General features: G+C 57.3%; 1 protein-coding gene across 1 annotated transcript in view; it reads right to left on the minus strand.

Moving 5' to 3' along the window:
* Positions 1 to 24,364, minus strand: part of TBC1D22A (TBC1 domain family member 22A) — a 213,453-nt gene that overhangs the window by 181,672 nt on the left and 7,417 nt on the right. Inside the window, exons 2-4 of the mRNA XM_040233357.1 lie at positions 9,553 to 9,609; positions 8,131 to 8,477; positions 6,129 to 6,305 (exon numbers count right to left, since the gene is read on the minus strand). Of these exons, the coding sequence (XP_040089291.1) occupies positions 6,129 to 6,305; positions 8,131 to 8,477; positions 9,553 to 9,609 (581 nt within the window). The remainder of the gene's footprint in view (positions 1 to 6,128; positions 6,306 to 8,130; positions 8,478 to 9,552; positions 9,610 to 24,364) is intronic.

The following is a 24,364-nucleotide window of genomic DNA, read 5'->3' on the forward strand; positions in this document are numbered from 1 at the left end:
GCTGCGGCAGCTGGGCTGTCTGGACGTCTGCAGTGATCACTTGCACAGTCACTGTTTTTACAGAATGAGGAGAAAGCCAGAGCGGGAGGACACAGCCCGCCCAAAGGAAGGGGAGCCGTCTCCGCATTGGTCAGCACCCCACATCCGCCATGAGCTGGTGCACCGGCCACCACCGACCCCTGGAGGGAGCCAGACACTTCAGTCTAGGGGCTGGGGGCAGAGGGAGACAGGTGCTCTGAGGAAAAGCATCCAGGATGAGAGGGACTGAAGGGTGGACGGGTGGACAGGGGAGGGGGGCCAGGGGAGGGGGCTGGGGGAGGGGGGACGGGGGAGGGCCGGGACAGGAGTGCCTGATGACAGCTGACGGCCGAGCAGGGACCTGGAGGAAGGGTCAGGCTGGATCGCGGGCAGGCGGGCCGCTGTGCGCTGTGCCCCAGCCACCGCAGACCCATGTGGTTGGGAGGGGACAACAGGAGCAGGCGGCCAAGCCGTGCGGTGTCACCGAGCCAATGGCCGCCTCTGAGCAAGATGGAGCCCAGGGTGGCTCTGACGGCCCCGAGCCAGATCTTGTCTGCACAGGATGGCTGATGGCTGGGCGGAGCAGGCGGCTAGACACGGGGGACAGGCCAGCAGGAGGCGGCGGCAGGGAGCAGGACACGGGGACAAGCTAAGCTGGGAGCCCAGGGAGAGCCGGAGGGGAGCGCAGACGAGGGAGGCGTGGGCGGTGGGGACGGGCTGCTCAGACACGGGGCCACGGGGCCAAGGGGACGGGCTCAGGGGAGGCGTCAGGGCCTCAGGGGGCAACACAGGCGACGCTTCCAACCTAGAAGCTGCCTTTAAAAACATGACCTTGTTCAAAGACACGCACTGTCCCCTTATGTACGTTCTTAGTGAGAGCTGCTTCATCAGTGTTCCCCCTGACATCAGAAGCGACACTGCCAGGGAGAACCAAATCCAGGGAAAATCCAGGAGAAATGGAAGAAGAAAGTGGTCACCTCACAGAGACGGCCCCCACCCCACCCTGTGCCATAGGGATCGGCCAGACTGGGCTCCCCCACAGGAGAGGCTCGCCAACCCGCAGCCAGGACTCTGAGACGCAGTGACCAACACAAGGGCCCCACTGGATCCCGCCACATCCCGCCCCAGGGTGCACCTACCCATGCGGCCAGAGCACCCACTGTGTACCAGGCTCTCCTGCGTGGGCGACGGCGGCAGTCCTGAGCTACAGGCCCCAAACCACAGAGTGGACGTGAAGCCGGGCTGCGGAGGCTCCATGCTGGCTCCCGGGGCCCCTTACCCCCGAGTCAGCGTTCAGGAGTGTGGCTGGCAGCCGGGCCCCAGGGGCATCTGAGGGGGCACGCCACAGATGAACCGGCACCAGCAGGGTACCAGGCACCAGGCGAGCGCTGCCCGCCCTCTGAGGGGACTCGGAGTGTGCACAGGCGGCCCAGCAGGCGGACCCAGAGTGGGCAGGCAGGGCGCCCCAGGGCTGCACCCCCTGCCGTCCTGGCGGGGGTCCTCCCCGACGAGACTCCGGGGGCAGGCAAGGCTGGGTTAGCAGAGCTGTCAGCTTCTCCCTGCCACACAAATTCTAACGCCTCCTGGAGCACCCTCGCTGCTCATAAGGGCACACACGCGCACAGCCTCCGTGTGCGTGCACGGTCCCTGGGCGGCCATGGCGGCCGGGCTGCGCCTAGCCCTGGAGGGGCTGCTGGATACTGGCGGGTGGCTGCCCGGATTGGCAGGAATGGGGCTGAGCCTGGCCCAATGGCCCAGACGGGCCCTCCGCTCCTCTGACGTCCCCAGCAGAGAAACGAAGGCCCGGCCGGCACCAGCTGTGTCCTCACCACGGGGCCCCGGGGGTGCCTCCAGAGCCAGGGCCCCACCGCCCCCGGGGGTGACCAGGAGCCGGCTACTGCAGGCACAGGCGACGGGCGTGTGGGCTGCAGGGCCGTGCATGCGCTCGTGAAGCAGGACCCACGTGCAGAGTGAGGCCCAAGAGGCAACGAACAGGCGTGCAGGTATCGGGGTGCACAGCGTCCCCTCCGGCCATTTCTCCAGCCTGACTGTGCCTCCCACTGACGCGACACGCTGCCTGCAGCCCAGGCTGTGTCCAGGGCTATCCGTCATCCCCGAGCTCCAGCCAACAGCCCGTGCCCCTGGCCTGGCCACCCCCACTGCCAACCACTGCCCTGACTTCCCCCCATCCCTCCTGCCATCCAGCTGCCCACCTGGAGGTCATGCTCTGACGCCAAGGGAGCCACGCTCCAGGAGATGCTCCCGGGCCGCCTCCTGGCCCTCTCAGCCCGCTGCACCTGCCCCTTCCTGCCCGGAGGCCTCCCTCCTCCCCTGCCCCACCATCCCGGGGAGGGAAACCTCTGCGCCCCACCCCCCGGGGTCTCCTCCACCTCCAACGCCTGCCCCGTGCCGCCCTCACTCCGCAGCAGCTCGAGCCTTGACCCTCAGCACTGTCTCCCTCTCCACCTTCAGCCAGTTCCTAGAGTGCTGACTGCAGGCACCCATCTGCCCCCCGACACTGAGCGTCAGCTCCCGAGGGCAGGGGCCCTGGGCTCTGTTCCTAGAGTGCTGACTGCAGGCACCCATCTGCCCCCCGACACTGAGCGTCAGCTCCTGAGGGCAGGGGCCCTGGGCTCTGTTTGCAGTTCACCCCAGCACCAACCACAGCAGATGCTCAGGAACAATGGCTGAATGAAGAACTGTGTGGGCGCCTGATGTCAGTCACCCCGACTCACGAGGACCCTGCAGGGAAGTCCGATTCCCCGGGGACGAGACAGGAGGCTGAGTCACAGGCCCGCGCCGGCCTCGCCCTCCTGCCTTCACAGGCAGGCTCTCCGCCAGCCCCGGGCCCTGAAGGGCCATCCAGCTCAAGCCCTTGCTTCTGGAGTGAACAGCTCCATGCCACCCACCTGCCCCCTGAAAAACCCCCTTCCTCCCCAGAGCCGGCTCCCACATGCTCTCCGCCTTGAAGCCCAGCCCCGGGGCTCACGTGGGTAAGAGGACCACCGGGTGACCCTGCAGCTGGGCCCCCTCCCCCGCGTTACGGTCTGAACGTCCGGGGACAGGGCTGCGTGCCGTGCACAGACGACCTCGGGGCCCAGCTGCCAGCAGGCGGTCATCCCGTGGGCCTCGAAGGCGCAGGTTCTGCCAGCAGCCAAGTCACACTCCCGTTCACAGACGCGCGTGACCACGGAGGCCTTCACTTCCCTGGGCTTCAAAAAAGGCAGACTTTGCACGAGAAAAGACTTGAATCGACGCTGAGAGCGGAGTGAGCTGTTAAGTTCTATTTGCTGCCCTCATCCGCAAGTTCCGAACGGAGCCCCAGCAAACTCAGCCACGCAGCCCGAGGCTGAGGGACACCGCCGGGGAGGCACTTCTGTGGGCGTCGCCCAGGTCAGCACTTTGCTCCTCCTACCTCGGCAAATATTTGCCACTTACATCACGTATGCGATGTGAAGATAATACTTCCCACTGTCTCCTGAAGCTAACTGCTGCTGCTGCTGCTAAGTCGATTCATTCCCGTCCGACTCTGTGCGACCCCACAGACGGCAGCCCACCAGGCTCCCCCGTCCCTGGGATTCTCCAGGCGAGAACACTGGAGTGGGTTGCCATTTCCTTCTCCAATGCATGAAAGTGAAAAGTGAAAGTGAAGTCGCTCACTCGTGTCCAACTCTGTGAGACCCCATGGACTGCAGCCCACCAGGCTCCTCTGCCCATGGGATTTTCCAGGCAAGAGTACTGGAGTGGGGTGCCATTGCCTTCTCCGAACTGCCTTATAAAAACGCAATTTACTGGCTGTGTTTTCTGCAGCCACCAAATACAAATCCTGTAATTGTTTCACTTTGAAAGCTTTGGTTTTCACCTTTTGGTGTTAGATTTCATACTTAGATTGAATTCTGAGGAAAGGCAAGGAAAAATGCAGAATCTCACAGCCGAACAGAAGAATCTCGTTTCTCTTAACCTTTCAGTTTATCCATATGTATTCACTTGCCCATACATCTTGAAAGCTTCATTTTTAAGCATGATTTTAATTTCCCAAGTTACTCTGATGACAAAGTCCACAGGAGATTCTAACCGGGGGCTCGGGTCCTGACTTAGAGCTACAGTTCCCATCAGGCAATCTAGTTTTCACAAGTGATCCCTGTGCTGCCTAGGACTAGATCAGGGGGTGTCTGGCGAGAGGTGATCAGAGGGGGCTCCATCGAGCCCAGGACAAACCAGCACCCCGCCTCCTGCAGTGATAACCGAGATGGCAGACAATTCACCCACAGCCGGCTCAGAGCTCACCAGGGGGACGTCACACACGCCCGAGAAGGGGCCTCACTCACCCTAGAGCACGTCTCGAGGTCCGGAGGAGCACGCCAGCCATGAGACAAGGGGCGCGGCGCCCACATGCCACGCGGGACCCCGGGGCGGGTCCTGGACTAGGAGGGAGGTGCCCGTGTGTGCCCATCACAGGGAGAGCGTCGTCGGAACTGAGCGTGGTTGGTGCCCTGGACGACAGGGCCGCGCGGATGTGAAACTTCCTGACTGTGACGACGAGGCCAAGGCTGCGGCAACGCCCGGAGGGGAGGACAACGCCTTTGTCCTCAGGAGGGGATGAGGTCTCGAGGAGCAGAGGGCACAGCTTCTCCAACTGACTCAGATGGTTCAGGAAAAGCACAAACACACGTGAGCACACACGCGGAGAGCGAACCGGCAAATAAACAACTACGCACGCGGAGAGCAAACCGGAGGAAAGGTAAAGGACTGGAACGGCCGGGCAAAGGGCACAGGGAGGCGCCTGCTCTGTGCGTTTGAAGTCACATCAGAATGGGAATCCTAACACAGATGGTAAGCTGGACCTCTCTGGACGACGACACTGGAACCGCGCGAGGGCAGGGGAAAGGTGAGCTGGAAAAGGAAAAAGGCTCTTCTGCTGCTGCACCCTCTGTGCTGTGAAACTGTGTAACGTGTGTCCCCAGAAAAGAAACTAAAGTGAGCAAAGAACAAAAAACCCACCGTGAGAAGGGCAGCTGGACGGGAGCAGCACCTTCGGGCCTCGGGACCTTCCCAGAGCCGCTCCCCCAGCCCCAGGAACGAGGCTGCACAGCTGCAGCTTCACAGGCCGGCCCGGGCCGGCACCTCCATCCGCGGGCCTCACGCGCCACCTGCTGGCCACGCAGGGCACTGCCCACAGCAGCGCCCAGCCTTCAGCGTGACTGCGAGCTCCTGGGACCACGGCCACCTCTGTCCTCCCGGGAGCTCCAGCATCCAGCCAAGTGCCCGGCGCCCGGTAGCACCCAGGATGCGACAGAGAAACAGAAGCGTGGGACTTGTGCGTGGAACTCCAGCAGGACTGGACAGCAAGCACGGGCCGCAGAGCCCAGCTGCCCCACGAGGAGCGTGGCGGCACTGTCCCTGCTGGCCGCCCCCCAAGCCTGGCCTTGACCCCCGCCCCCGCCAGCTCACTCCACAGCCAGTCCCACTCCATGCTGACCCGCTGGCCCCCGTCAGACGGTGCACAGTCAGCCACCCCAGGCAGGACTCAGCCTCCAGCCCTGGCCACTGTGATGCACGAGGAAGGCATCCGCCCAGCCAGACGGCCTCGCCAAGGCAGCACCAAGACAGGAGTGCGTGAAGGAAAAATATCGGAGAATGCTGATCACGCCAATTAAAGATAAATTTTAAAAAAACAACATTGTACAGCAATTACCTTCCAATTAAAAGTAAATTTTTTAAAAATGCTCATCAAATTGCACTGGAAGCACATTAACAAACACATCCAGAGTAAACTTTCAGGACAAGTGGCTCTCCTCCTAGTGACTTACCGGCTTGAAATACAACAGATCAATTTCTGACCCGGTAAATTACACAGGGAACAGGCACACCAAAAGGGAGCAGGCCAGGCCTTTCAGATACGGGCCTCCTGCAGAAACGAGCCAGAAGCGGCCGAGCCCACGGGGACTCACCAGGGGGACTCATCCCCGGGACTCACCACAGGGACTCACCACAGGGACTCATCACAGGGACTCACCCAGGGGACTCACCCATGGGGACCCACACCAGGGACTCCCCCCCGGGACTCACCCACAGGGACTCATCACGGGGACTCACCCACAGGGACTCACCGAGGTCTGTGTTGGGGCCCGAAAGCAGGTGCTTGAACTTGTCCAGCCGGGACGCCTCTCTTTCACTTAAGGCCGAGCTGCTGAGGGCACTGGGCTCGGGCGCCCCGCCCAGCGCCACGGTGGCTGCGTGCGGGAGAGACTGGGACCTCTGCAGGGGGGCGGCATCACTGGCGCTTCCTGCAAGGAGGTGGGGCGGGGGGAGAAGAGAGGTGAGGCCCCGGGGCTCAGCCCACAGCCAGGTGCCCACCAGGAGGTCTCACGTCCGGCACACTGGGTCTGCCGCAGCAAGGCAGTCCCGCCTCGCCCTCACAGAGCAGCGGCAAGCTGCCTGCTGGAGGCAGAGAACGAGCCGGCTCCCACGTAGAGCTCACTGCCCTCCTGGTCGCTCCTCAGGGAAATGGACGCGCCACGAGAGGCAAGACAGGGAGAAGCAGAAAACCACTGCACACGTCGGGAGAAGCCAAGCTCACGCTCCTCTGTGCCCCTACGGAGGACCGCTCCAGGGCATGCAGAATTCCAAACCACCGCTCACAGGAGCAATGAAGTCAAATGGACCTCGTGGGTCTCACCCGAGCTAGGAGGCCTCGCCGGCCCAGCAGGATGGTGTGGCTGCCGTGCCACATGAGCAGCAGGTCCTGAGGGCGGCTTGGGTTACATCAGCGGCGTCTAGGCAACTGCGCAGGACGTCCAGGAGAAACCAAGGGGACGGGGGCGTGGTCCCTGCCTCCACGGCCCTTGCCTCGGGGGCTCTAAGAGTTGCAGCCTTGGCGGAGCACACCGCAGGAGAAACCCAGGGCCGGGAGTGCGTGCCCTACCCAGGCGCACGGGACGCGGTCAGAGTGCCTGTCACGAGCCACAGGAATCCTGCATCAACCTGGAAAGGCTCAAACAGGGTGCCCTTCCATTTTTAGGCTCAAATACTTCAAAGTTCACTTCGTGTTAAAGAAAAATAGCTTAGATTCCAATTTGGAAACTGATCGAACAAAATAACGCACGCTATTCCACGAAGAAGATGGTAACGCTTCCGAAGTTAATTCCCGGAATGTGTTTCTAAAACCTAGAGCTGAGTATGAAACCTAAGTCTGTCCCAGCCAGGGGCTGCCTCAGGCTGCGATGATGACCTCATTTTCTTCTCTGTTAACAAAGGGCGAGCCCCCGAACCCCCAGAGACCTCAGCAGAAGGGACCCCCACACCCAACCCCTTACCTCCCTGACACTGCCTGCCCCAAGAGGCAGCTCTGACCGCCGGATCCAGCATCTCAGCATACATCCCACCCTGCTCTGGGGCTGCCCCCACCTGTTCTGACCCTGGCACGCGCCGCCTTCTGGCACTCAGGCCTCCTCACACATCACGCGGAGGCTGCTGTCCACCCCTCGCCAGAACGGACGCTCCACTCGACAAGGACTCCCTGCGGCAGCCCACGCCCTGAGAATTCGACCTGACCCATCACAGGTTAAACAATAGTGTTGTCTGATGTCTCAGCTCCTCCAGCACAAAGAGAGCGCAAGTGACGAGAGAGCGCCAGGCACGTGGATGGCAGACACAGGCAAGAGCTAATCTTTTAGAGTTTAAAATCAGAACCTGGCGATTCCAGAGAGCAGACACTCGCCCTGCAGATGCTGAGCCCACATGGTGGGGACTGGGAGGGATCATCGGAAGTGGGAGGGATCATCGGAAGTGGCCGGGGGTAGATCTAGCCCTGAACACGAGGCTGGCCGGGCTCCTGGGCTGGAAAGGCCCCCTGGAGCAGCCAGGGTATCCTGGGAAGGGCGGGGTCCCCCCAGCAGCCCACAGAAGCTCCCGCCCAGCCACGCCATCAGGAGGGAGACGCACTCAGCCAAGAGGACAAGAGGAAGCGCAGCCGCTTCTGCTGACCAGGAGGCCCACAGCTGCTGGATCTCTGAGCCCCCGAGGGCTGGGACCCTTCCCCCCTCCCCCCCCCGGGGAGAGGACTCCAGGCCTCTTTCTGGGAACCCGCCCACCTCTCCCCACCGCCCCCACCTTCGGGACAGGATGCGTGGCTCTCGCTGACAGACTTCACCAGCCGAAGGTCGCCACCAGGGGCCACGGGGGACTCCGCCGAGGGCTCCGCCGGGGCCTCAGCCGAGGGCTCCGGGGCCCCGGGTGGCCGGGAGCGCCCCTGCTGCTGGCTGTGGTTGCGCAGCACGCGGTGGGCCGTCTCCATGACGACCGCGGTGTTGAGGCTCTCGGCCGCCATGGCCAAGAGCTCGTCATCGTCCTCGCCGGCGTCCCAGGCGTCGCTGGTGTTGCTCTCAAACTCCTGGAAGGTGCTGACTCGCTTGGCCTTGACCGGCGTGGTTGGCAACTTGGGCGTGGCCTTGAACAAGCTGCAAAGCAAAAGCGGTCTGTACTCGTGCCCTGGGGGCTGAGCGTGCCCACCCCTGGACGGAGAGCAGCCCCTGGGACAGTCACGCTGCATCTGTGCCCCAGAGACCAACGCCTGAGGACACGCAGCAACGCCCCGGGCCCACAGATCTCTCGCCCCAACACCTTTGCAGACATCCAGCGGCAGCAGCTGGGGCTGCGGGCAGGGGAGACTGTTCACAGGACATGAGCCCTCGGCAGGTGGGTCTGGATACGGGACAATTTCAAGGATCCCGCACAGCGTGGCAGCACGCCACACGGGCTCCACTGAGCGTCGGGAGCTTGTCCTCACCCGCTCGGTCCTCCAGGGCCACCCCTGCCCCGCACCCGCCTCTAGACAAGGAGCCAGACACAGGCTGAGCGAGCCGCAGGCAGCGGGCAGAGAACACATACACCACCCAACCTGCGTCGGCTACAGGGAGTGAGAACATTTCTCTCGGGGGCTTTCTGCTCTTCTGACGGGGTGGTTCAGACAGTGAAGAATCTGCCTGCGGTGCCGGAGACCCGGCTTCAATTCCTGGGTCAGGAAGATGCCTTGGAGGAGGAAATGGCCACCCACTCCGGTAGTCTTGCCTGGAGAAGTCCATGGAGAGAAGCCTGGTGGGCTACAGTCCACGGGGTCACAGGGAGGCGGACACGACCGAGCGACTGACACGCTGCTTTCAGCACAAAGGGGTTTGGTTTTGGTGACAGCGTCCAGCTTCTTGCCTCGCTGTTGCTACTTTCAGTGCCCTAAGCAGCCGTGGCCAGACCCAAGCTCACAGAGGTGTGCCAGGCCCCACCCCAGCCCCGGGTGCCCTGCAAAGGCTGCCCTCCTCGCCCTCCTCTGCCCTCCTCTGCCCTCCTCTGCATGGAGCCATCTCCCTCAGAGGCTGGGCCGTCAAAGGCCAGGAGTGCCCCCCGTAGAGCAATCGCTTGATCCGTGCTGGCTGAATGAAGGGCACTCTCCTCCCCGTTGGGAATGCCAGGGACCTGGGGGGTCACCACAGCCCCCAGGCCCAGCCTGAGAACAGCCTCACACAACCCGAGGTCACTTACGTGCCGTGGACCAGGGGATCGAAGGGCGGGTGCTGAGCGCCATACACGTGCTGGATGCTGTCAGAAAGGAAGGAGAATAAATTAGCTTCTCCCCAGCATTCTCAAGGGCCCGTGGACCCAGGAAGCAGACCAGCTCCTCGAATCGGTGCCAGAGGGAGCAACCCCGGCCACCGCAGGGTCCCCAGGGCCCGTCGGGAAGGCTGAAAAACGCCAGACAAGGCCACCCCCACACACAAGCAGGGCATTCAGCCTCACGGCGAATGGGCCTCAGTGAGGCACCCACGGCCCCACGGGCGTCACCACAGGGCCCAGGGCATTGGTCAGCCTCTGCTCCTGGCCTAAAAGACTGACCCAGACACACCCCTCAAGAAGCTCTCACCGGGCACCACTCTGCCCAGAGATGGAATACAGAATTACAAACACGATTTTGTTAAAAGACTGCATGGTTTCATTATAAAGTCTGTGCTCATCAGAGTAGCTCTGGGAAAAAAGCTTCACGTGGCACACTGGCCAGCTGAGAGACCCAGCGCACACCCCTTCCTCCCCTCGACGCCCAGCCAGGGGACCCAAGGCAGGCCAGTTGCAGAGACGGAGGAGAGAGGCTTGGCGGGCACGACCCTGACCCTCAGCTCTCCCCTCTTATTGTTCAGAACACACACGTGAGGCCAAGAGGAGCCCGGCCATCCTGCCACAAGAAGCAACCACGAGAAATAAAGCCCCTCGTGATGGATGGGGGGTGCAGGGGGTGGCTTAGAATGAAGATGGGAAGACAGCGGGACTCCGGCAGCTCGGAGCTGTTAGCTCTCAACCTTGGACCACTCCCTAGACATCCATGGCATGAAATAAACAAGCCCCTGTTTGCTGAAGCCACAGGCAGTCAGAGTCCTAACTGCTATGGTCCACGTGGAACAGACAGGCTCTGTAACCCCGATGCAGAGCCTTGCAGAGTGCCTGTGTGCCCAGTCGCTCAGTCGTGTCCGACTCTTTGTGACCCCATGGACTGTAGCCCACCAAGCTCCTCTGTCCGTGGGATTTTCCAAGCATGAATACTGCAGTGGGCTGCCATTTCCTCCTCCATGCAGGGTGCGTGTATGTAAAGATAAATACAGACACAAAGGAGCTTAATATATAGATGAAGTCTTCTTAGCTTTTTAAAACAAAATGAAATCCTACCTTGCTGACTCAGTAATATGTCAATATCACAACTATTTCCCCATATATCAATCTACTTAAATACATGTACTTTATACTATGTGATACTCATGAAAGGTACATGCAGCATATTTACACTTAAAAACCTAACACTGCAGGCACAAGGGGTCTCCCCAGACATTTCTCTGCAATTCCCATAAATCTGTAATCATTTCCAAGCTTCCTAAGGTTTCAAAAATCATAATAACCTGAGTACCGCCTCCCTGGACTACCTCACCTCTAATTTCACACCGCCCCACCATTATGGTTACACGGTAATTGGTTTTGCCACTGTTGATTGTGAGCTCTTTATTTAAAACTATGTGTGGTTATAAAGACAGAAATAAACTTCTCCGGGGACAATACTGTCATACAGATAGAACTTCGTGAAGATAAAGTCCCAGAGAAGGAAGGCCTGGGACACAAAGGACACATGCGTATCCACGGCATAAACGGCTGACCCCTGAACCACGTGGAGGCTGGGGTGTGGACCTCCGCACGGCAGACTGGCTGAGTGTGACTTCCAGTCGGCCCTCCAGACCCGCAGTTCCTCCTGGCCTGTGGTTCTGCGTGCCTGGCTTCAGGCCACCTGGATGGTGTTGGGCTGTAGTATTTACTACTGAAAAACACCCCTCTGTAAGTGGACCCACGCGGTTCAAACCCACGTTATCCAAGGGTCCACTGCAGAGATCACTGCTGTCTGATGGGAGGAAGAGGGTGTAGACGCCGATCGTGTACCTTCTCAATTATTAGGGAGGCTGAGCCATCTTGAAACATCCTTTGTCCATCTGTGCTTTCATAAACCTCCTGTTTGAACTCTCTGCCCATTTCTAAGAGGTGTCCACTCTTATTTCACTGATTTGTAAAAACCTCTTTGTAAACAGGACTCCTCTGTCACTGAGGCAGTGAGGTGGGCAGAATAAGGGTCCCAAAAGTGACGCCTCCCAACCCCAGCACACGTGAACGTATCACCTCACACTGTAACGGGGAAGAACCTCACGTTTCATCAGAAGTTAATCACCAAAGGGATGTTACCTATTCCCTGGTGGCTTAGAGGTTCAAGTGTCTGCCTGCAATGCAGGAGACCTGGGTTCAATCCCTGGGTCGAGAAGATCCCCTGGAGAAGGAAATGGCAATCCACTCCAGTATTCTTGCCTGGAGAATCCCATGGATGGAGGAGCCTAGTAGGTTACAGTCCACGGGGTCGCAAAGAGTCGGACACGACTGAGCGACTTCACCTTCACTTTCACACATAATGGCCCATCTCTGGGAAACTTTGTTTCACTCGCAGGAACCTTCTCACCAGGCCCACCTGTGAATGACTGCAGGAGGCAGAAATTCACACATCCCCTCCAGAGGAGGCTGATGGGAACCAGGAAGTGTGTGACCTTACGCCCTCCCCTTTGAGTATAAAGGGGGCCTGAATCCTGACTCAGGCGAGGCTGGGGGTGGTGTGTACACTCGCGTTCTTGGTTTGCTGGATTTCCGAATAAAGTCATTATTCCTGCCCCAACAACTCGTCTCTGGATTCCCAGCCTGTAGTGCAGCACGCAGGACGAGCTTGGACTAACAAACTGGGGGACTCATCGAGGAGCCTTGCTTGCTGGTGTGCAGCCAGCCCAGCTGGGGAACTTTCGGGTAAGGAGGGCCCTGGCAGCTGCCTGGACCACTTGTCCTGAGGATCCGCACCCCCCGCCCCAAAGTTCCCGGAAACAGCACCGGCTGCCCCAGCGCCTGGCAGCAGGAGCAAGGAATCAAAGCTGGGGAGCCACGTGGACTCCATATACAGGGTGAGTCGCTCCGGTGTGTGCACCCGGGAACTGCTTCCTCTCCGTTTGGAGCCTGTGTTTCTAGAGTAAGCCAATTTGTTTTGTAGCTGTATTTGAGCAGGGCCCCCGTTGGAGAGAGGAAAGAGGTGCTGGACTTCCACCACATTTGTGAGTGGCAGGCTGGTTTCTCGGATGCTGGCACCTGGGCAAGTCGTTTTGCTTTGATTCTCTTGAAAAAGAGGGAGTGTCACAACTATCCCAGGAGAAGGTCCTCTGGGGTGCATTTTGGACCAGGATCTGAGGGCAGCTCTGAACCCACGGGTGGGAGGAAGGTGGCCATGGTGCCTGTCAGGATCCCCACCGGGGCCCAGGCAGGGTTAGCTTGGGGCCCTGTGCACTGCGCACGGCGACTTTCGCTGCATTAATTACGTCACTTAACGGCCTCCTGTGTAGCTGGGACACGTAAAACTCAAGACCAAACGACGGTTTACGTAGGACTCTGCTTGTTCTTTGGTTTCTTGGGTTTCATCTTGTTCAGTACTGTTTGTCCACTAACAGCCACATCAGTTTTGCGATACGTAACTTTTATTGATATCAAATGGGGAGAAGGAAGAAAACCGGTCTGTTTTTGTCCAAGAGTGAGACACTCTGAGAAGAGGGAGGTTTGGGTCCTAAGATCGCTGAAAGCTAGAAATAGAAGTGTCTTCTCCACAAATACTAGTAAAAGGGTTAACTTGTAGACACGTGACCCTGATCTGTCCCATCTGCCAGAAGCTCAACTTGAATCCAATCTTTTATAACTGATGAGTTTTGCACCGCTGTACCTGAATCATAGCGAAAATTTGTAAGGCTCCAGCGTCTGCATGTTTGTACATGTGTTACAGAAATGCGGCACCAACCAGGTTAATGTGTAAAAGAACTGTTTAACTGGCTTAAAGGAAATTTAAGTGTTTACATGAATACTCAAATACAAAAAACCGGCCAGAATGAGTTTCAGGTTCACGTGATCTAGGAAACACTCAGTATTGAATTAGTATCTGGTGTGACAGTTTTGCTTACGCTTGCCGGTTTGATACAGATATCTTTATAGAGTCATCAACACAAAGTATAATTATACCTGGGTTTATTAGACAATAATACCTTATTCCTGTTACAAAGACTGTCATCAAGAAAAGTAACAAAGTGGCAAAACTGTTAAGTCAACAGAGGTGAATGAAGCCAAGGTCTTTGGAGTAAACCCTATGGGAATGATGTTTCAACAATGTCTAACTAGATAATCCAGACTTTCATAACTTAGAAGGTAAGTCTGAACTTACAATCTTAAGGTTCAGTTCAGTCGCTCAGCCATGTCCGACTCTTTGCGACCCCATGAACCGCAGCACTCCAGGCCTCCCTGTCCATCACCAACTCCCGGAGTCCACCCAAACTCATGTTCATCAAGTCAGTGATGGATCCAGCCATCTCATCCTCTGTCATCCCCTTCTCCTCCTGTCCTCAACCCTTCCCAGCATCACAGGCTTTTCCAATGAGTCAGCTCTTTGCATCAGGTAGCCAAAGGATTGGAGCTTCAGCTTCAACATCAGTCCTTCCAATGAACATCCAGGACGATCTCCTTTAGGATGGACTGGTTGGATCTCCTTGCAGTCCAAGGAACTCCCAAGAGTCTTCTCCAACACCACAGTTCAAAAGCATTAAAATCTTAAAGGTAAAGTGGTACAAAACCTAAATCTTTGGTTCTCTAAGAGGACACTGTTTTCCTAAAACACTGAACTGCTTTTGGTAACTGTTTCTTTAAGTGATCTGTATTTGCGTTGATCTTTTATCACAGGTTAAAATTTCTTGATATTTTTTACAAATTTCCCAAAGATCAAGTTCTAAGTAGGGTTCATCTGACCTCTAGCTAACTTTGGGGTTTGCCAGAGGGTCCCTGGAACACCTGAAATCATTTGTTTTCTCTCCATCTCAGAGGAACATTAAAATCTGTGGGCTTCCTGGGTGTGTCTGAGTCGCATAGGAGGCACTCTCAAGCAAGTGGTGATAAAACACCCTTAGCACACATCGTACGGGCAAACATTTTCTTAGGCTGTATCATACGGGTAAATGTTATTTAAATGCACATTCTAGAAATTACGTGGAACTCCTCACATCCTGGTCTCCTGGCAAATCACATCAGTCATAATCTGATTATCTTGGTCGTCTGTCACAGGAGTAATCAAGTTTCTGTTCACTGCTACCTGTGGTTTTACCGTGGCTTCTGAATGAGTCTATGAGGTTCTGTGAAAAAGCAGGGAAGGATGATGACCGTTAAGTGCAAGCCATTTGTGCCATTACACCAGGGAAAATAGAAGGAAGGGAATGAGTGAGGGCCTGGTGCTTCAAACCGTGACTGCTCTGGCTGAGCAGACGTCCCAGCCGCTCTGGCTGTTACGCCAGTATACCCGCCCTTTTCACCCCTTCCGTTTCTACCCAGCCCCAGTTCCTGACCCTGGGGCCCAGGACTCCAGGCCCCCATGAGGGCCAGTTAGAAAATCCTGTGTTAGTTTCTAGGGAGCAGGCACTTGGTGGAGTATCCCCATCTAAGAGCCAACAGGGCGTCTAATGTGAGCCAGGAGTCACTCCCCGGGCAGGGCGATTTCCCCTTACATCATTACCTCGTAGGGGCTTAAATGCAAAGCACCAGCCAGTTGGCTTTCCCAGACTTCTTTAATTGGGAAGATCACAACCCTCCTTATGAGGAGGGTCCACTACACCCAAGGGCCACTCGGCAGCACCCAGAGCTGAAGCACACTGGGGGCCAGCGAGGGAAGGGGCCCCTACTGCATCCTCACTTATCAGTGCTTCTTGGCAGGGCTCAGAAAGGAAACCAAAGCAAAAGAGTTAGAACCATGCTCAAGAACTTCAGTGAAACAAATGAAGACCGCGCTGAACTTTTGCAAAGAATTTATTGGGCCTACAGACATCATACTAAAGCAGAGCCCAAGGCCCTGAAAATATATGAATGGTCAATCTGACCTTCTGGGGCAAACTGCCTCGGATACCAGGAGGAAGCTGCAAAAATCAGATGGTACATTTGGCATGAACCCTTCTCAACTGGTAGATGTTGCTTTTATAAAGTATTCAACAGGGAACAACAAAAGAGAAATGCAAAACAAAAAGCCACTTTTTGGCAGCCACACTGGATTTTTGGAAGGCGGTAACTCTAAAAAGAAGTCAGTCCCACTGGAACAGTGTGCCCACTGTGAGGAGGAGGAGCACTGGAGAACAGATCGCCCTCTGCTAAAACAGAAGGAGAACAATTAAAGATGAGAGCCTCTCACACGGAGTTAACAGAGAGACGCCCATGGAAGAGGCCCAGGGGCTCCCTTGGCCTTGAGGCACCTCACCCCCACGGGAGCCCAGAGACGCTGACATGGGGAGTGAGCTGATTAACTCCTGACAGATGTCACCCCGGAGTTTTCACCAGAACAGCTTGACATCAGAGTCCCACCAGAACACACTTTAAGCCTACAGATGGAGCTCGTGAAAATCCCAGAAAAGCAGACAGAGCTCTTTCCCCCAGGATCTTAAGCAAAACCCAGAGACCACCGTCAGACCTCGCCAGACTCAACACAGAGGAGCCTGCCACCGAAGACCGAGAGACGGGCCTGACCCACGTGCCTCGCACGGTAACATTGCAGATACCCGCTAGGGCTTGTGGACACCTGCAGGGAGGGGAGAAGTATATCCCGTCTGGAGGCAGTCTGCGGTGCTTAACGCCTTCCTTGGAGAAATCATCCCCTGCCGCATCAAGGCGCTGAAACAACTCACATCCGGGAGACCACAGTCAACAGGAAAAAACAGAAAACCAATCACACCTTGAAAAGGAACGCCGCTAAAATTTCGAGAGACATTTAACTTGGGATAAGCCCTTGCCAACTGCCTGCTGCAGGTCAGGGGCTCCCAGAAGCAGGCTTAAATGAAGCCCCTTTAGAATGCTGTATGGTTAAGCCACTCCAGCTGTCTGCAGAGACAGCAGAGTCTAAGTGCCAGAAGGCCTGGTGGTTGCGAATCACTTTAAAAGGCCGGGCTCTACAGGTTCTACACGAGCCCCGAGGCCGCCTGCAACAGGCCCGCCCGCCCATGAGCAGACAGCAATCCCACTGTAGATGGGGAAGCGGCGACCAACCTGTGTAATTGTGTCCCAACAAACAGCACAGGAATTGAGGGTATGTATCAGGAACTGGAAGCAAAACCTCCAAAGTTCAACTACAAATTAGACAAAGTGCCAAGAGGTTTCACTGGTTCACACAGCTGTAGATTAAAGGGACTGACTAGAGAACCTACGGCGGACTCGTCTCCTCTGTTCAGCAGAATGGCCTTTGCTCCTCTACCCACGGGGGTGTGGGAGGGACGCGGACAGTCGGGCGGTAACAGGAGAGAGTCTGTTCTCTCACAAGATAATTACCAAAGGGCCGTTGCCAAGAAGCTTCAACTATACATAATGGCCCGTGTCTGGGGACCCTGCCTCCCAGGGACCCTCCTGACCAGGCCCACTTGTGAACAGCTGCAGGAGGAAGAAATTTCACATACCCCCTGATGAGGCTGATGGGAACCAGGAAGTGTCTGACTTTGTCCCCTCCTTTTTCCGTATAAAAGGAGCCCCAAATTCTAGCTCAGGCCCGATGGTTCTTTGGAGCAGGAACCCACCATCTTCTCGGTTTGCTGGCTTTCCAATTCAAGTGACTGTTCCTTGTCCCAGCGACCCGTCTGGATTACTGGCCTGTCGAGCAGCGAGCAGTATGAGCTTAGACTCGGGAACGACACGGCAGAGGGGCCCCTGCAGATGCGGCTAGGGGCACACGCCTGGGAGGGCAGCCTGCATCATCCAGGTGGGTTCGATCTCCTCAAAGTCCTCAAGAGGAAGACGTCCCCACCCACGGTCAGGGGGCCGTGACCGAGGAGGAACGCTGGGAGTGAGGCTGCGTGGCCGGCTGTGAATGCGCACAAAGCGGGCTGTAGTCAAGGAGTGCAGGCAGCCTTGAGAAGCTGAAGAGGGAAGGAGACAGCTTCTCCCCTAAAGGCTCCAGAAAGCCCTGCCAACACCTTGGTGTTAACCCAGGGAGGCCTTATGCAGACTTGACCTCCAGAACTGTAAGGTAATAAATGTGTGTTGTTATAAGCCAAGAGACTTGTGGTTACTTGCTTCTGCCGCAATAGGAAACTCACATCGGTAGCAAATCTATTTTCCTGGCATGTGGGAGCCTTAAAGGTTAAGTCGTCACACTTCTGGGCTTGCCTGGCAGCTCAGTGGTAAAGAACCCACCTGTCCATGCAGGAGAATGTGGATTTGATCCCTGGTCCAGGATGATCCCCTGGAGACGGAAATGGCAACCCACTCCAGTATTCTTGTCCAGGAAAATCCCGTGGACAGAGACGCCTGGTGGGGTACAGTCCATGGGGTCACAAAGAGTCAGACACAACTGTGCGACTAAACAGTAACAGCTACATCACACTTTTATCCTTACGGAGAGCTCTGCTCTGAGAACGATACTTTATCCTTACGGAGGGCTCTGCTCTGAGAACGATGCTTGGAAAAGCCCACCCCACTGCCCCAGTCCACTCAGGCTGCTGTAACAAACGCCATGCACTGAGCAGCTTATAAATAACAAGATCTGATGGTTATGCAGGCTGGGAAGCCCAGAATGGAGGCGCCAGCAGATCTGGTGTCGGGGGAGAGCTCCCTCCTCGGTCTGCAGACCCTGACACCCTCTCCTGGCAGAAGAGGACAGAGCCCTGTGTGTGTCACAGGCCTACCAGCGCTGGTGGGGGTCCCAGCTGATGGCCTGCACCAACTGCTAGATGCCTGAGGGACTCAGGCCCCCCCTTCAAGACTCCACAGTGACACCCCCGAGCCTTCTCTGTTTTTTGCCAAAAACAGTCTCAGCCTGCCCAGGCCAAGCGCCACCCATCTGTTGTGGTCCCGTCTGAAATTTCCACGGCCAAAGTTTCCAGTTTTCAGAATCCAAAGATCTGGGTTCAAGACCCAACACTTACAAGCTGGTAAGAGTGCTAAGCAAGTAACTGCTCAGAGCTTCTGCTTCCTCATCCAGGAAACGGGAATAAGAATGTGTACACAAGGAGATAACCTTGGTGACAGCGCTGTGCACGCTGCAAACTGGCCAACAGGCGGCGTTTACCAACATCAGCAGCCAGCCTTCACCCGGACACCGGCACTCTTCCGTGGCGCCCCACTGCGCTCACACGGCTCTTCGCGGCAGCCAGTTCTGCCTGCGGCCCACACCCTGCAGGTCCTGTTCCCGGAAGTCCGAGCACTGACCCCTACTGCAGGCCCCACCCCTCCAGGACATCAGGAAACCCACTAACTCTTGGCGGGAAAACACCTGTGATCACTGAGCAGAAAACACTCCAGCAAAGTCCAAGCTCAGGCCAAAAGCAACCTCACTTTATTTTATTAAAACTACATTTCTGTTTGGTCTCGCATCGTGAAAAAGAAAAACAGGCTTCAGCGAAAGCCCTTTTTAAAGAGTTAAGTGGCAACTAACATACCCACCTCATTTCAGGTAATGAAATCTTCCTTTAATAGATATATTAACCCATAAACTTTTTAATAGACTATACTGCTTTAAAACACTGAAGTAGTTCACTGAACCCTAGTGATTCCTTATAAAATGCAGATCAACGTGACCTAATTCCACTGCCAGCTACACACTGCAGATATCATCGCACAAGCACATAAGGGAGACAGGCTCAGCAATGACCGTAATGCCACAGATAGAAAAAAATGTTAACGGACATCTAGATTTTTCTTACCAACTGAATAATAAATTTTAAAAACTAAAATATATGCATATAATAGAATACCAGCCACAGCAACCATGAAGGAACCACAGCCACACGAATCAAGATGGGGAAATCTCTCTAACGTGACAGCGAAGAGTTGAATACACACACAAAATGTTAGTCACTAAGTCGTGTCCAACTTTTTTGAGACCCCATGGACTGCAGCCCGCCAGGCTCCTCTGTTCATGGAATTCTCCAGGCAGGCAGACACTGCAGTGGGTAGTCATTCCCTTCTCCAGGGGATCTTCCCAACCCAGGATCTAACTGGGTCTCCTGCACTGCTGGGGGGTCCTTTACCGTCAGAGCCCCCAGGGAAGCTCCTGGTGGGAACAGACCCACACACCCTAACTAAAAGTTTGCATATAGCAACAAAGATCCCTCAGGCAGCACCGAAGATCCTGCAGGCCACAACTAAGACCCAGGGCAGGCAAATAAAATATCTTTTTAATGAAACTTGAAAAGGACTAACTTGTTACCAGCAGGCAACAGTGAGGACCAGGAGTGGTGTTTTCTGGGTCCCATTTGTCAACATCCCAAGGACCACAAACATCCTGAGCACCCAAGAAGGACTCGCAGAGGGAAGAAGAAATGAAGGACTGATGAAGGTTCCAGGTGCCAAGCCTGTGATGTAACCGAGGCTCCCGGACAGGCGAGAGGGCAGGGTCTAGATAGAGGACGGCACAGGGCAGGGCAGGGAAAGCTGGCAGAGAGGTGCCCGCTGCGCCCTGAAAAGGACCCCAGCCAGAAGTGCCCCCACGAGAGCCCCACGGCCCCGTAAAGGTCACCTCTTCTGCGTGAGGCACAGGAGGTGTCGCTAAAGCACCCCCACTAGAGGAGCAGACAGACGACGGAACGGGAAGAGCTGAGGTTTAAAGCACAAGGGGCGCTCCCGGGTGGACGGGGCCCAGAGGAGGACAGGCTGGAGACCTGGGCTGACGCCAAATGTCTGAAAGAGACAGGCCCCGGGGCCAAGCCCCCACTTCCCAGGGTCCGTCCCAGCTGCCTTTACAGCTTGGGTCTGCTGCTACTGCTGCTGCTGCTAAGTCGCTTCAGTCGTGTCCAACTCTGGGCGACCCAACAGACGGAAGCCCACCAGGCTCCCCGTCCCTGGGATTCTCCAGGCAAGAACACTGGAGTGGGTTGCCATTTCCTTCTCCAATGCATGAAAGTGAAGTTGCTCAGTCATGCCCGACTCCTAGCGACCCCATGGACTGCAGCCTACCAGGCTCCCCCGTCCATAGGATTTTCCAGGCAAGAGGACTGGAGTGGGGTGCCACTGCCTTCTCCACAGCTTGGGTCAGGAAAGCTTTTTTGAAAACCTCAGTCAGGGTCTTTCCCGGTGGCTCAGTGGTTGGGAATCCACCTGCCAATGCAGGGGATACTGGCTGGATCCCTGGTCCAGGAAGACCCCACGAGGAAGGGGCTCCACAGCTACCAACGCGCGCGCGTCCCAGCGCCTGTGCTCTGCAACGAGAGGAGCCCCCGCTCCGCAGCAGACACCCAGCGCAGCCTCCAGATCCAGACAGACCGACTAAGGGCTGTCTGAGGGCCTGCCCGGGGACACCCTGCCCTGGGAGCGGCCTTCATGTCCGTCTAGAGAGCGCCATGCAACAGCGCCGTCTCAGCCGGTCATGAGCCACCTAGAGGCCGCCCCTGTCGAGTCGCTCAACATGCCCCGCTGAGCACCTGCTCCAGGCCGGCCCGGCTGGCACTGCCAAGACGCCAGGGGTGCTGCTCCAGGTACACGGACACAGGAGGAGAAGGGAAAAGACGAGCCTCAGCAGACAGGGCTGAAGGCAGCAGGCAGGAGGGGCCAGCCGATGGCGGCAGGCCTCGCGGCGTGACAAGGCGATTCCCTCCTGCGCATCCCAGCAGACTCCTTTCTGGTCTGAACTTGGTCCCCCTACCCCAAGGCCCCGGCCTTGAGACAGAACTGACGAGACAGCACCAGAACAGCCTCTTGCTTTTGTCAATTAAAGGCTGAAGAGCACAGAGGGTGAAGACAGCCATGAATGACATGATGAACAGTGAGAGGAAATAAAAGGAAAAGGAATAAACTCAAGACGCGGTGACCTGAGCATCATAAAATAAATGAAAAATTACACGGCCACATCTACGATTAGCTGCCTTCTATATTCCAGATTCATGGAGTAAGCAGGCAAACCGTGCGGTGACCCGGTTTACAGCTCATCAACCCCTCCTCCGCGAGCAGAGCCATCACGCAGGGTCTTCTCTGGGCTCAGTAGCAGTTTTCTGAAACATGAACTAAACTAGTGACTGATTTACCATCAGGCTCATTCCAACCACAGCCATGCTCCCCAGATTTAGAGAATATGCTCAGAAGGAGCAAGTTTTCCAAGGAAATTAACTTTAGAGGGCTTCAGAGGCAAATGCACCGAGCCCGTTATGACGACAGCTCACAGCTCCACCACCCCTCTGCCCAGAGTCGCGTGCAGGCCCACGTGGCCCGCCAGGACCCACACCGGAGGGCTCCAGGTTGTCCCACCATCAGCACCCACGCCTGCCACTCAGCGGGGACAGCCGCCCAGTCCCGTAAGCTCTCAGGCACCTCCTGTCCCCGCCCAGCCACCAGCTCCCCACAAAAGGGACTGCGTTCGTCCCGTGACACTCCTGGGGGCCCGGGAGCCGACAGATGGGCAGCTACTGAGCCAGCCAGCAAGCCACTTCATGGATGGCTCCAATACACCTTAGAAATGAGGGCTCTTACAATAAACTCGTCCCTCCCTTTATGTTGACAGTAAAGAAGTTTCTTCCCCGTGAAAAACCAGTGTATGAAATACAGTACTGGAAACCGACTGTGCTTCAATCGAAAGAAAACAGCAACGGGATGTACTCACAGAGCACAGCCTCTGTGGTGTGGCCCAGGGGAGGGCGGGGCGCGCAAGGGGTGAAGGGGTCGGCAGGGACAGGACCCGCCAGTCCAGGACGGCGCAGCGTGCGCTGGACTCAGGAGGGCTCGACTGCAGACCTGGAAGCTGCTAAGGGTAAACCTCACAGGTTCTCGTCACAAGGAAAAAGTCTGCAACTGCGTGGTGATGGACGTTAACCAGACCCACTGGGCCATCTGGTAACCTATACGTATACTGAATCCTTACGTTACACACCTGGAACTAATATGTTAATTATGTCTCAATAAAAAAGCAAGAAGGGGCTTCCCTGGTGGCTCAGTGGTAAAGAATCTGCCTGCCAATGCAGGAGACGTGGGTTCGATCTCTGGTCCAGGAAGATCCCACAGGCCATGGGGCAACTAAGCCCGAGCACCCCAACCACTGAGCCTGTGCTCTGAGCCCGGGACCTGCCTCGACGGAAGCCCACGTGCCCAGAGCCCGCGCTCCCCAACAAGAGACGCCACCGCCACGAGGGGCACACTCACTGCAGTGAGAGCAGCCCCCGCCCGCCACGAGAATGTGCAAGTGCAGCGAAGACCCACCGCAGCCAGAATTCCAAATCAGAAATAAAAACAACTCCGGGGGCTTCCCTAGTGGCCAACGGGCACGACTCGGAGCTCCCAACACACGGTTCGACCACCCTCGCCGCCTCCTGGAAGCCCACCACGTCGGAGAGGAACTACGATCCCTATACACCATGCAGCACCAAGAAAAGACGGATGAACAGGGGCGCGGAGGGGAAGCCTTCTGAAATCAACAGGGGAAAGGCCAGCCCAGCAGCCGGCCGTCACCACCTCCCTCCTCCCCACTCCTCCCGACTTTGCTCCAGGCTCGCACTGCGCCCTCTCACCTCTCCGGTCTCCGGCCAGCCCATCTGGACGATCCCAACTCCTCTGTGCTCCCCAAAGTCCCACGCTGCACCCACCTTCTTCCCAGCGCGAGAAAGCACACCCATCTCCCGTGAACACGCACACAGCTGCCTCCAGGCTGAACCACCTCCGGCTCTCGAGCACACACGCGCCACCTCACGTTAAAGGGTCTGTCACAAAAATCAGCCTTGCCCCCACCACCAGGCCTCACACCCATCCGTGGTGTCCCGTCCCTGCCAGGACATCACCCTCTGCAGGCACACGGGTGAAAGGCATCAGGCTCGCCCGCCTGAGCAACTTCCTGCCAACCAGCGGCTCCTGGCTCCCCCTGGGACCCACCTGCAGGGTCTAGCGCCCCACACTCACTCCTTCTGAGACGTCCTCTCCAAGAACACCGACCCAGAGACCACCCTCGCCGCCTCCTGGAAGCCCACCTCGTTAAGTGAGTCTCCAGGTCCACCAGGACCTCCAAACCCCGCCCCCATGTCTACGCCCACCCCAGGCTGCCATCCCCACCAGGGAGCAACGCCCAGGCCTCCAGGGCTGTCAGGCAGCTCTTCCGCGCCTCCCGTCTGCCGGGTCGGTGTGCGGCCCTCAGGGGACACTCGGACTCCTCGTGCTGGGGGCCGACCCACCCTGGCCTGCTCGCCACCCCCTCACCCACACCACCCAGGGCCTCTTCTGTCCCTCTGCTGCCCACACTGTGTCTCCGAGGCTAGCAAAAATGTTCACGGGAAGAAGGCTCGGGGCAAACCCGAGGAGTGCGAGGGAGCAGGGGAAGGCGGATGTGGCCACGGGCGCATCTGAGGAGCGCGGAGCGGAGTGGTCTGACCCCACAGCACGCTCAAGCGCAAGGGCGCAGAGCACCGCAGGGCCACCGCCGTCCTCTGCTGGGTCCAGTGAGCTGCAGACCCCAGAGGCGGAGGGGCACCCAGGGACGGGCCCACAGCGATCAGGGCACTAATGCAGTCTGGAGCCCAGGAACACAAGGGGCAGCATGGCCAGAAAGGGCTGTGCCCTCGGCCGAGAGGCCTGAGTCCCAAGCCAGCTGGTGCCCGGAGGGGCTGCCCCGGGGCCCCATGCCCGGCCACGCTTGTGATCACAGGAGCCTCAGCCCTGAGTTCTCGTGACTCTGGCAAGAGGACCCATGACTGTTCTAAACTAGACTCACCAACAGCTCCACGCACCCCCTCACCTGCAGCACTTGGGCTGGAATCCCCCCAAAGAGGAACCA

Source organism: Oryx dammah, unplaced genomic scaffold (assembly GCF_014754425.2).
Source record: "Oryx dammah isolate SB20612 unplaced genomic scaffold, SCBI_Odam_1.1 HiC_scaffold_29, whole genome shotgun sequence".
In the NCBI taxonomy this organism is placed as follows: domain Eukaryota; kingdom Metazoa; phylum Chordata; class Mammalia; order Artiodactyla; family Bovidae; genus Oryx; species Oryx dammah.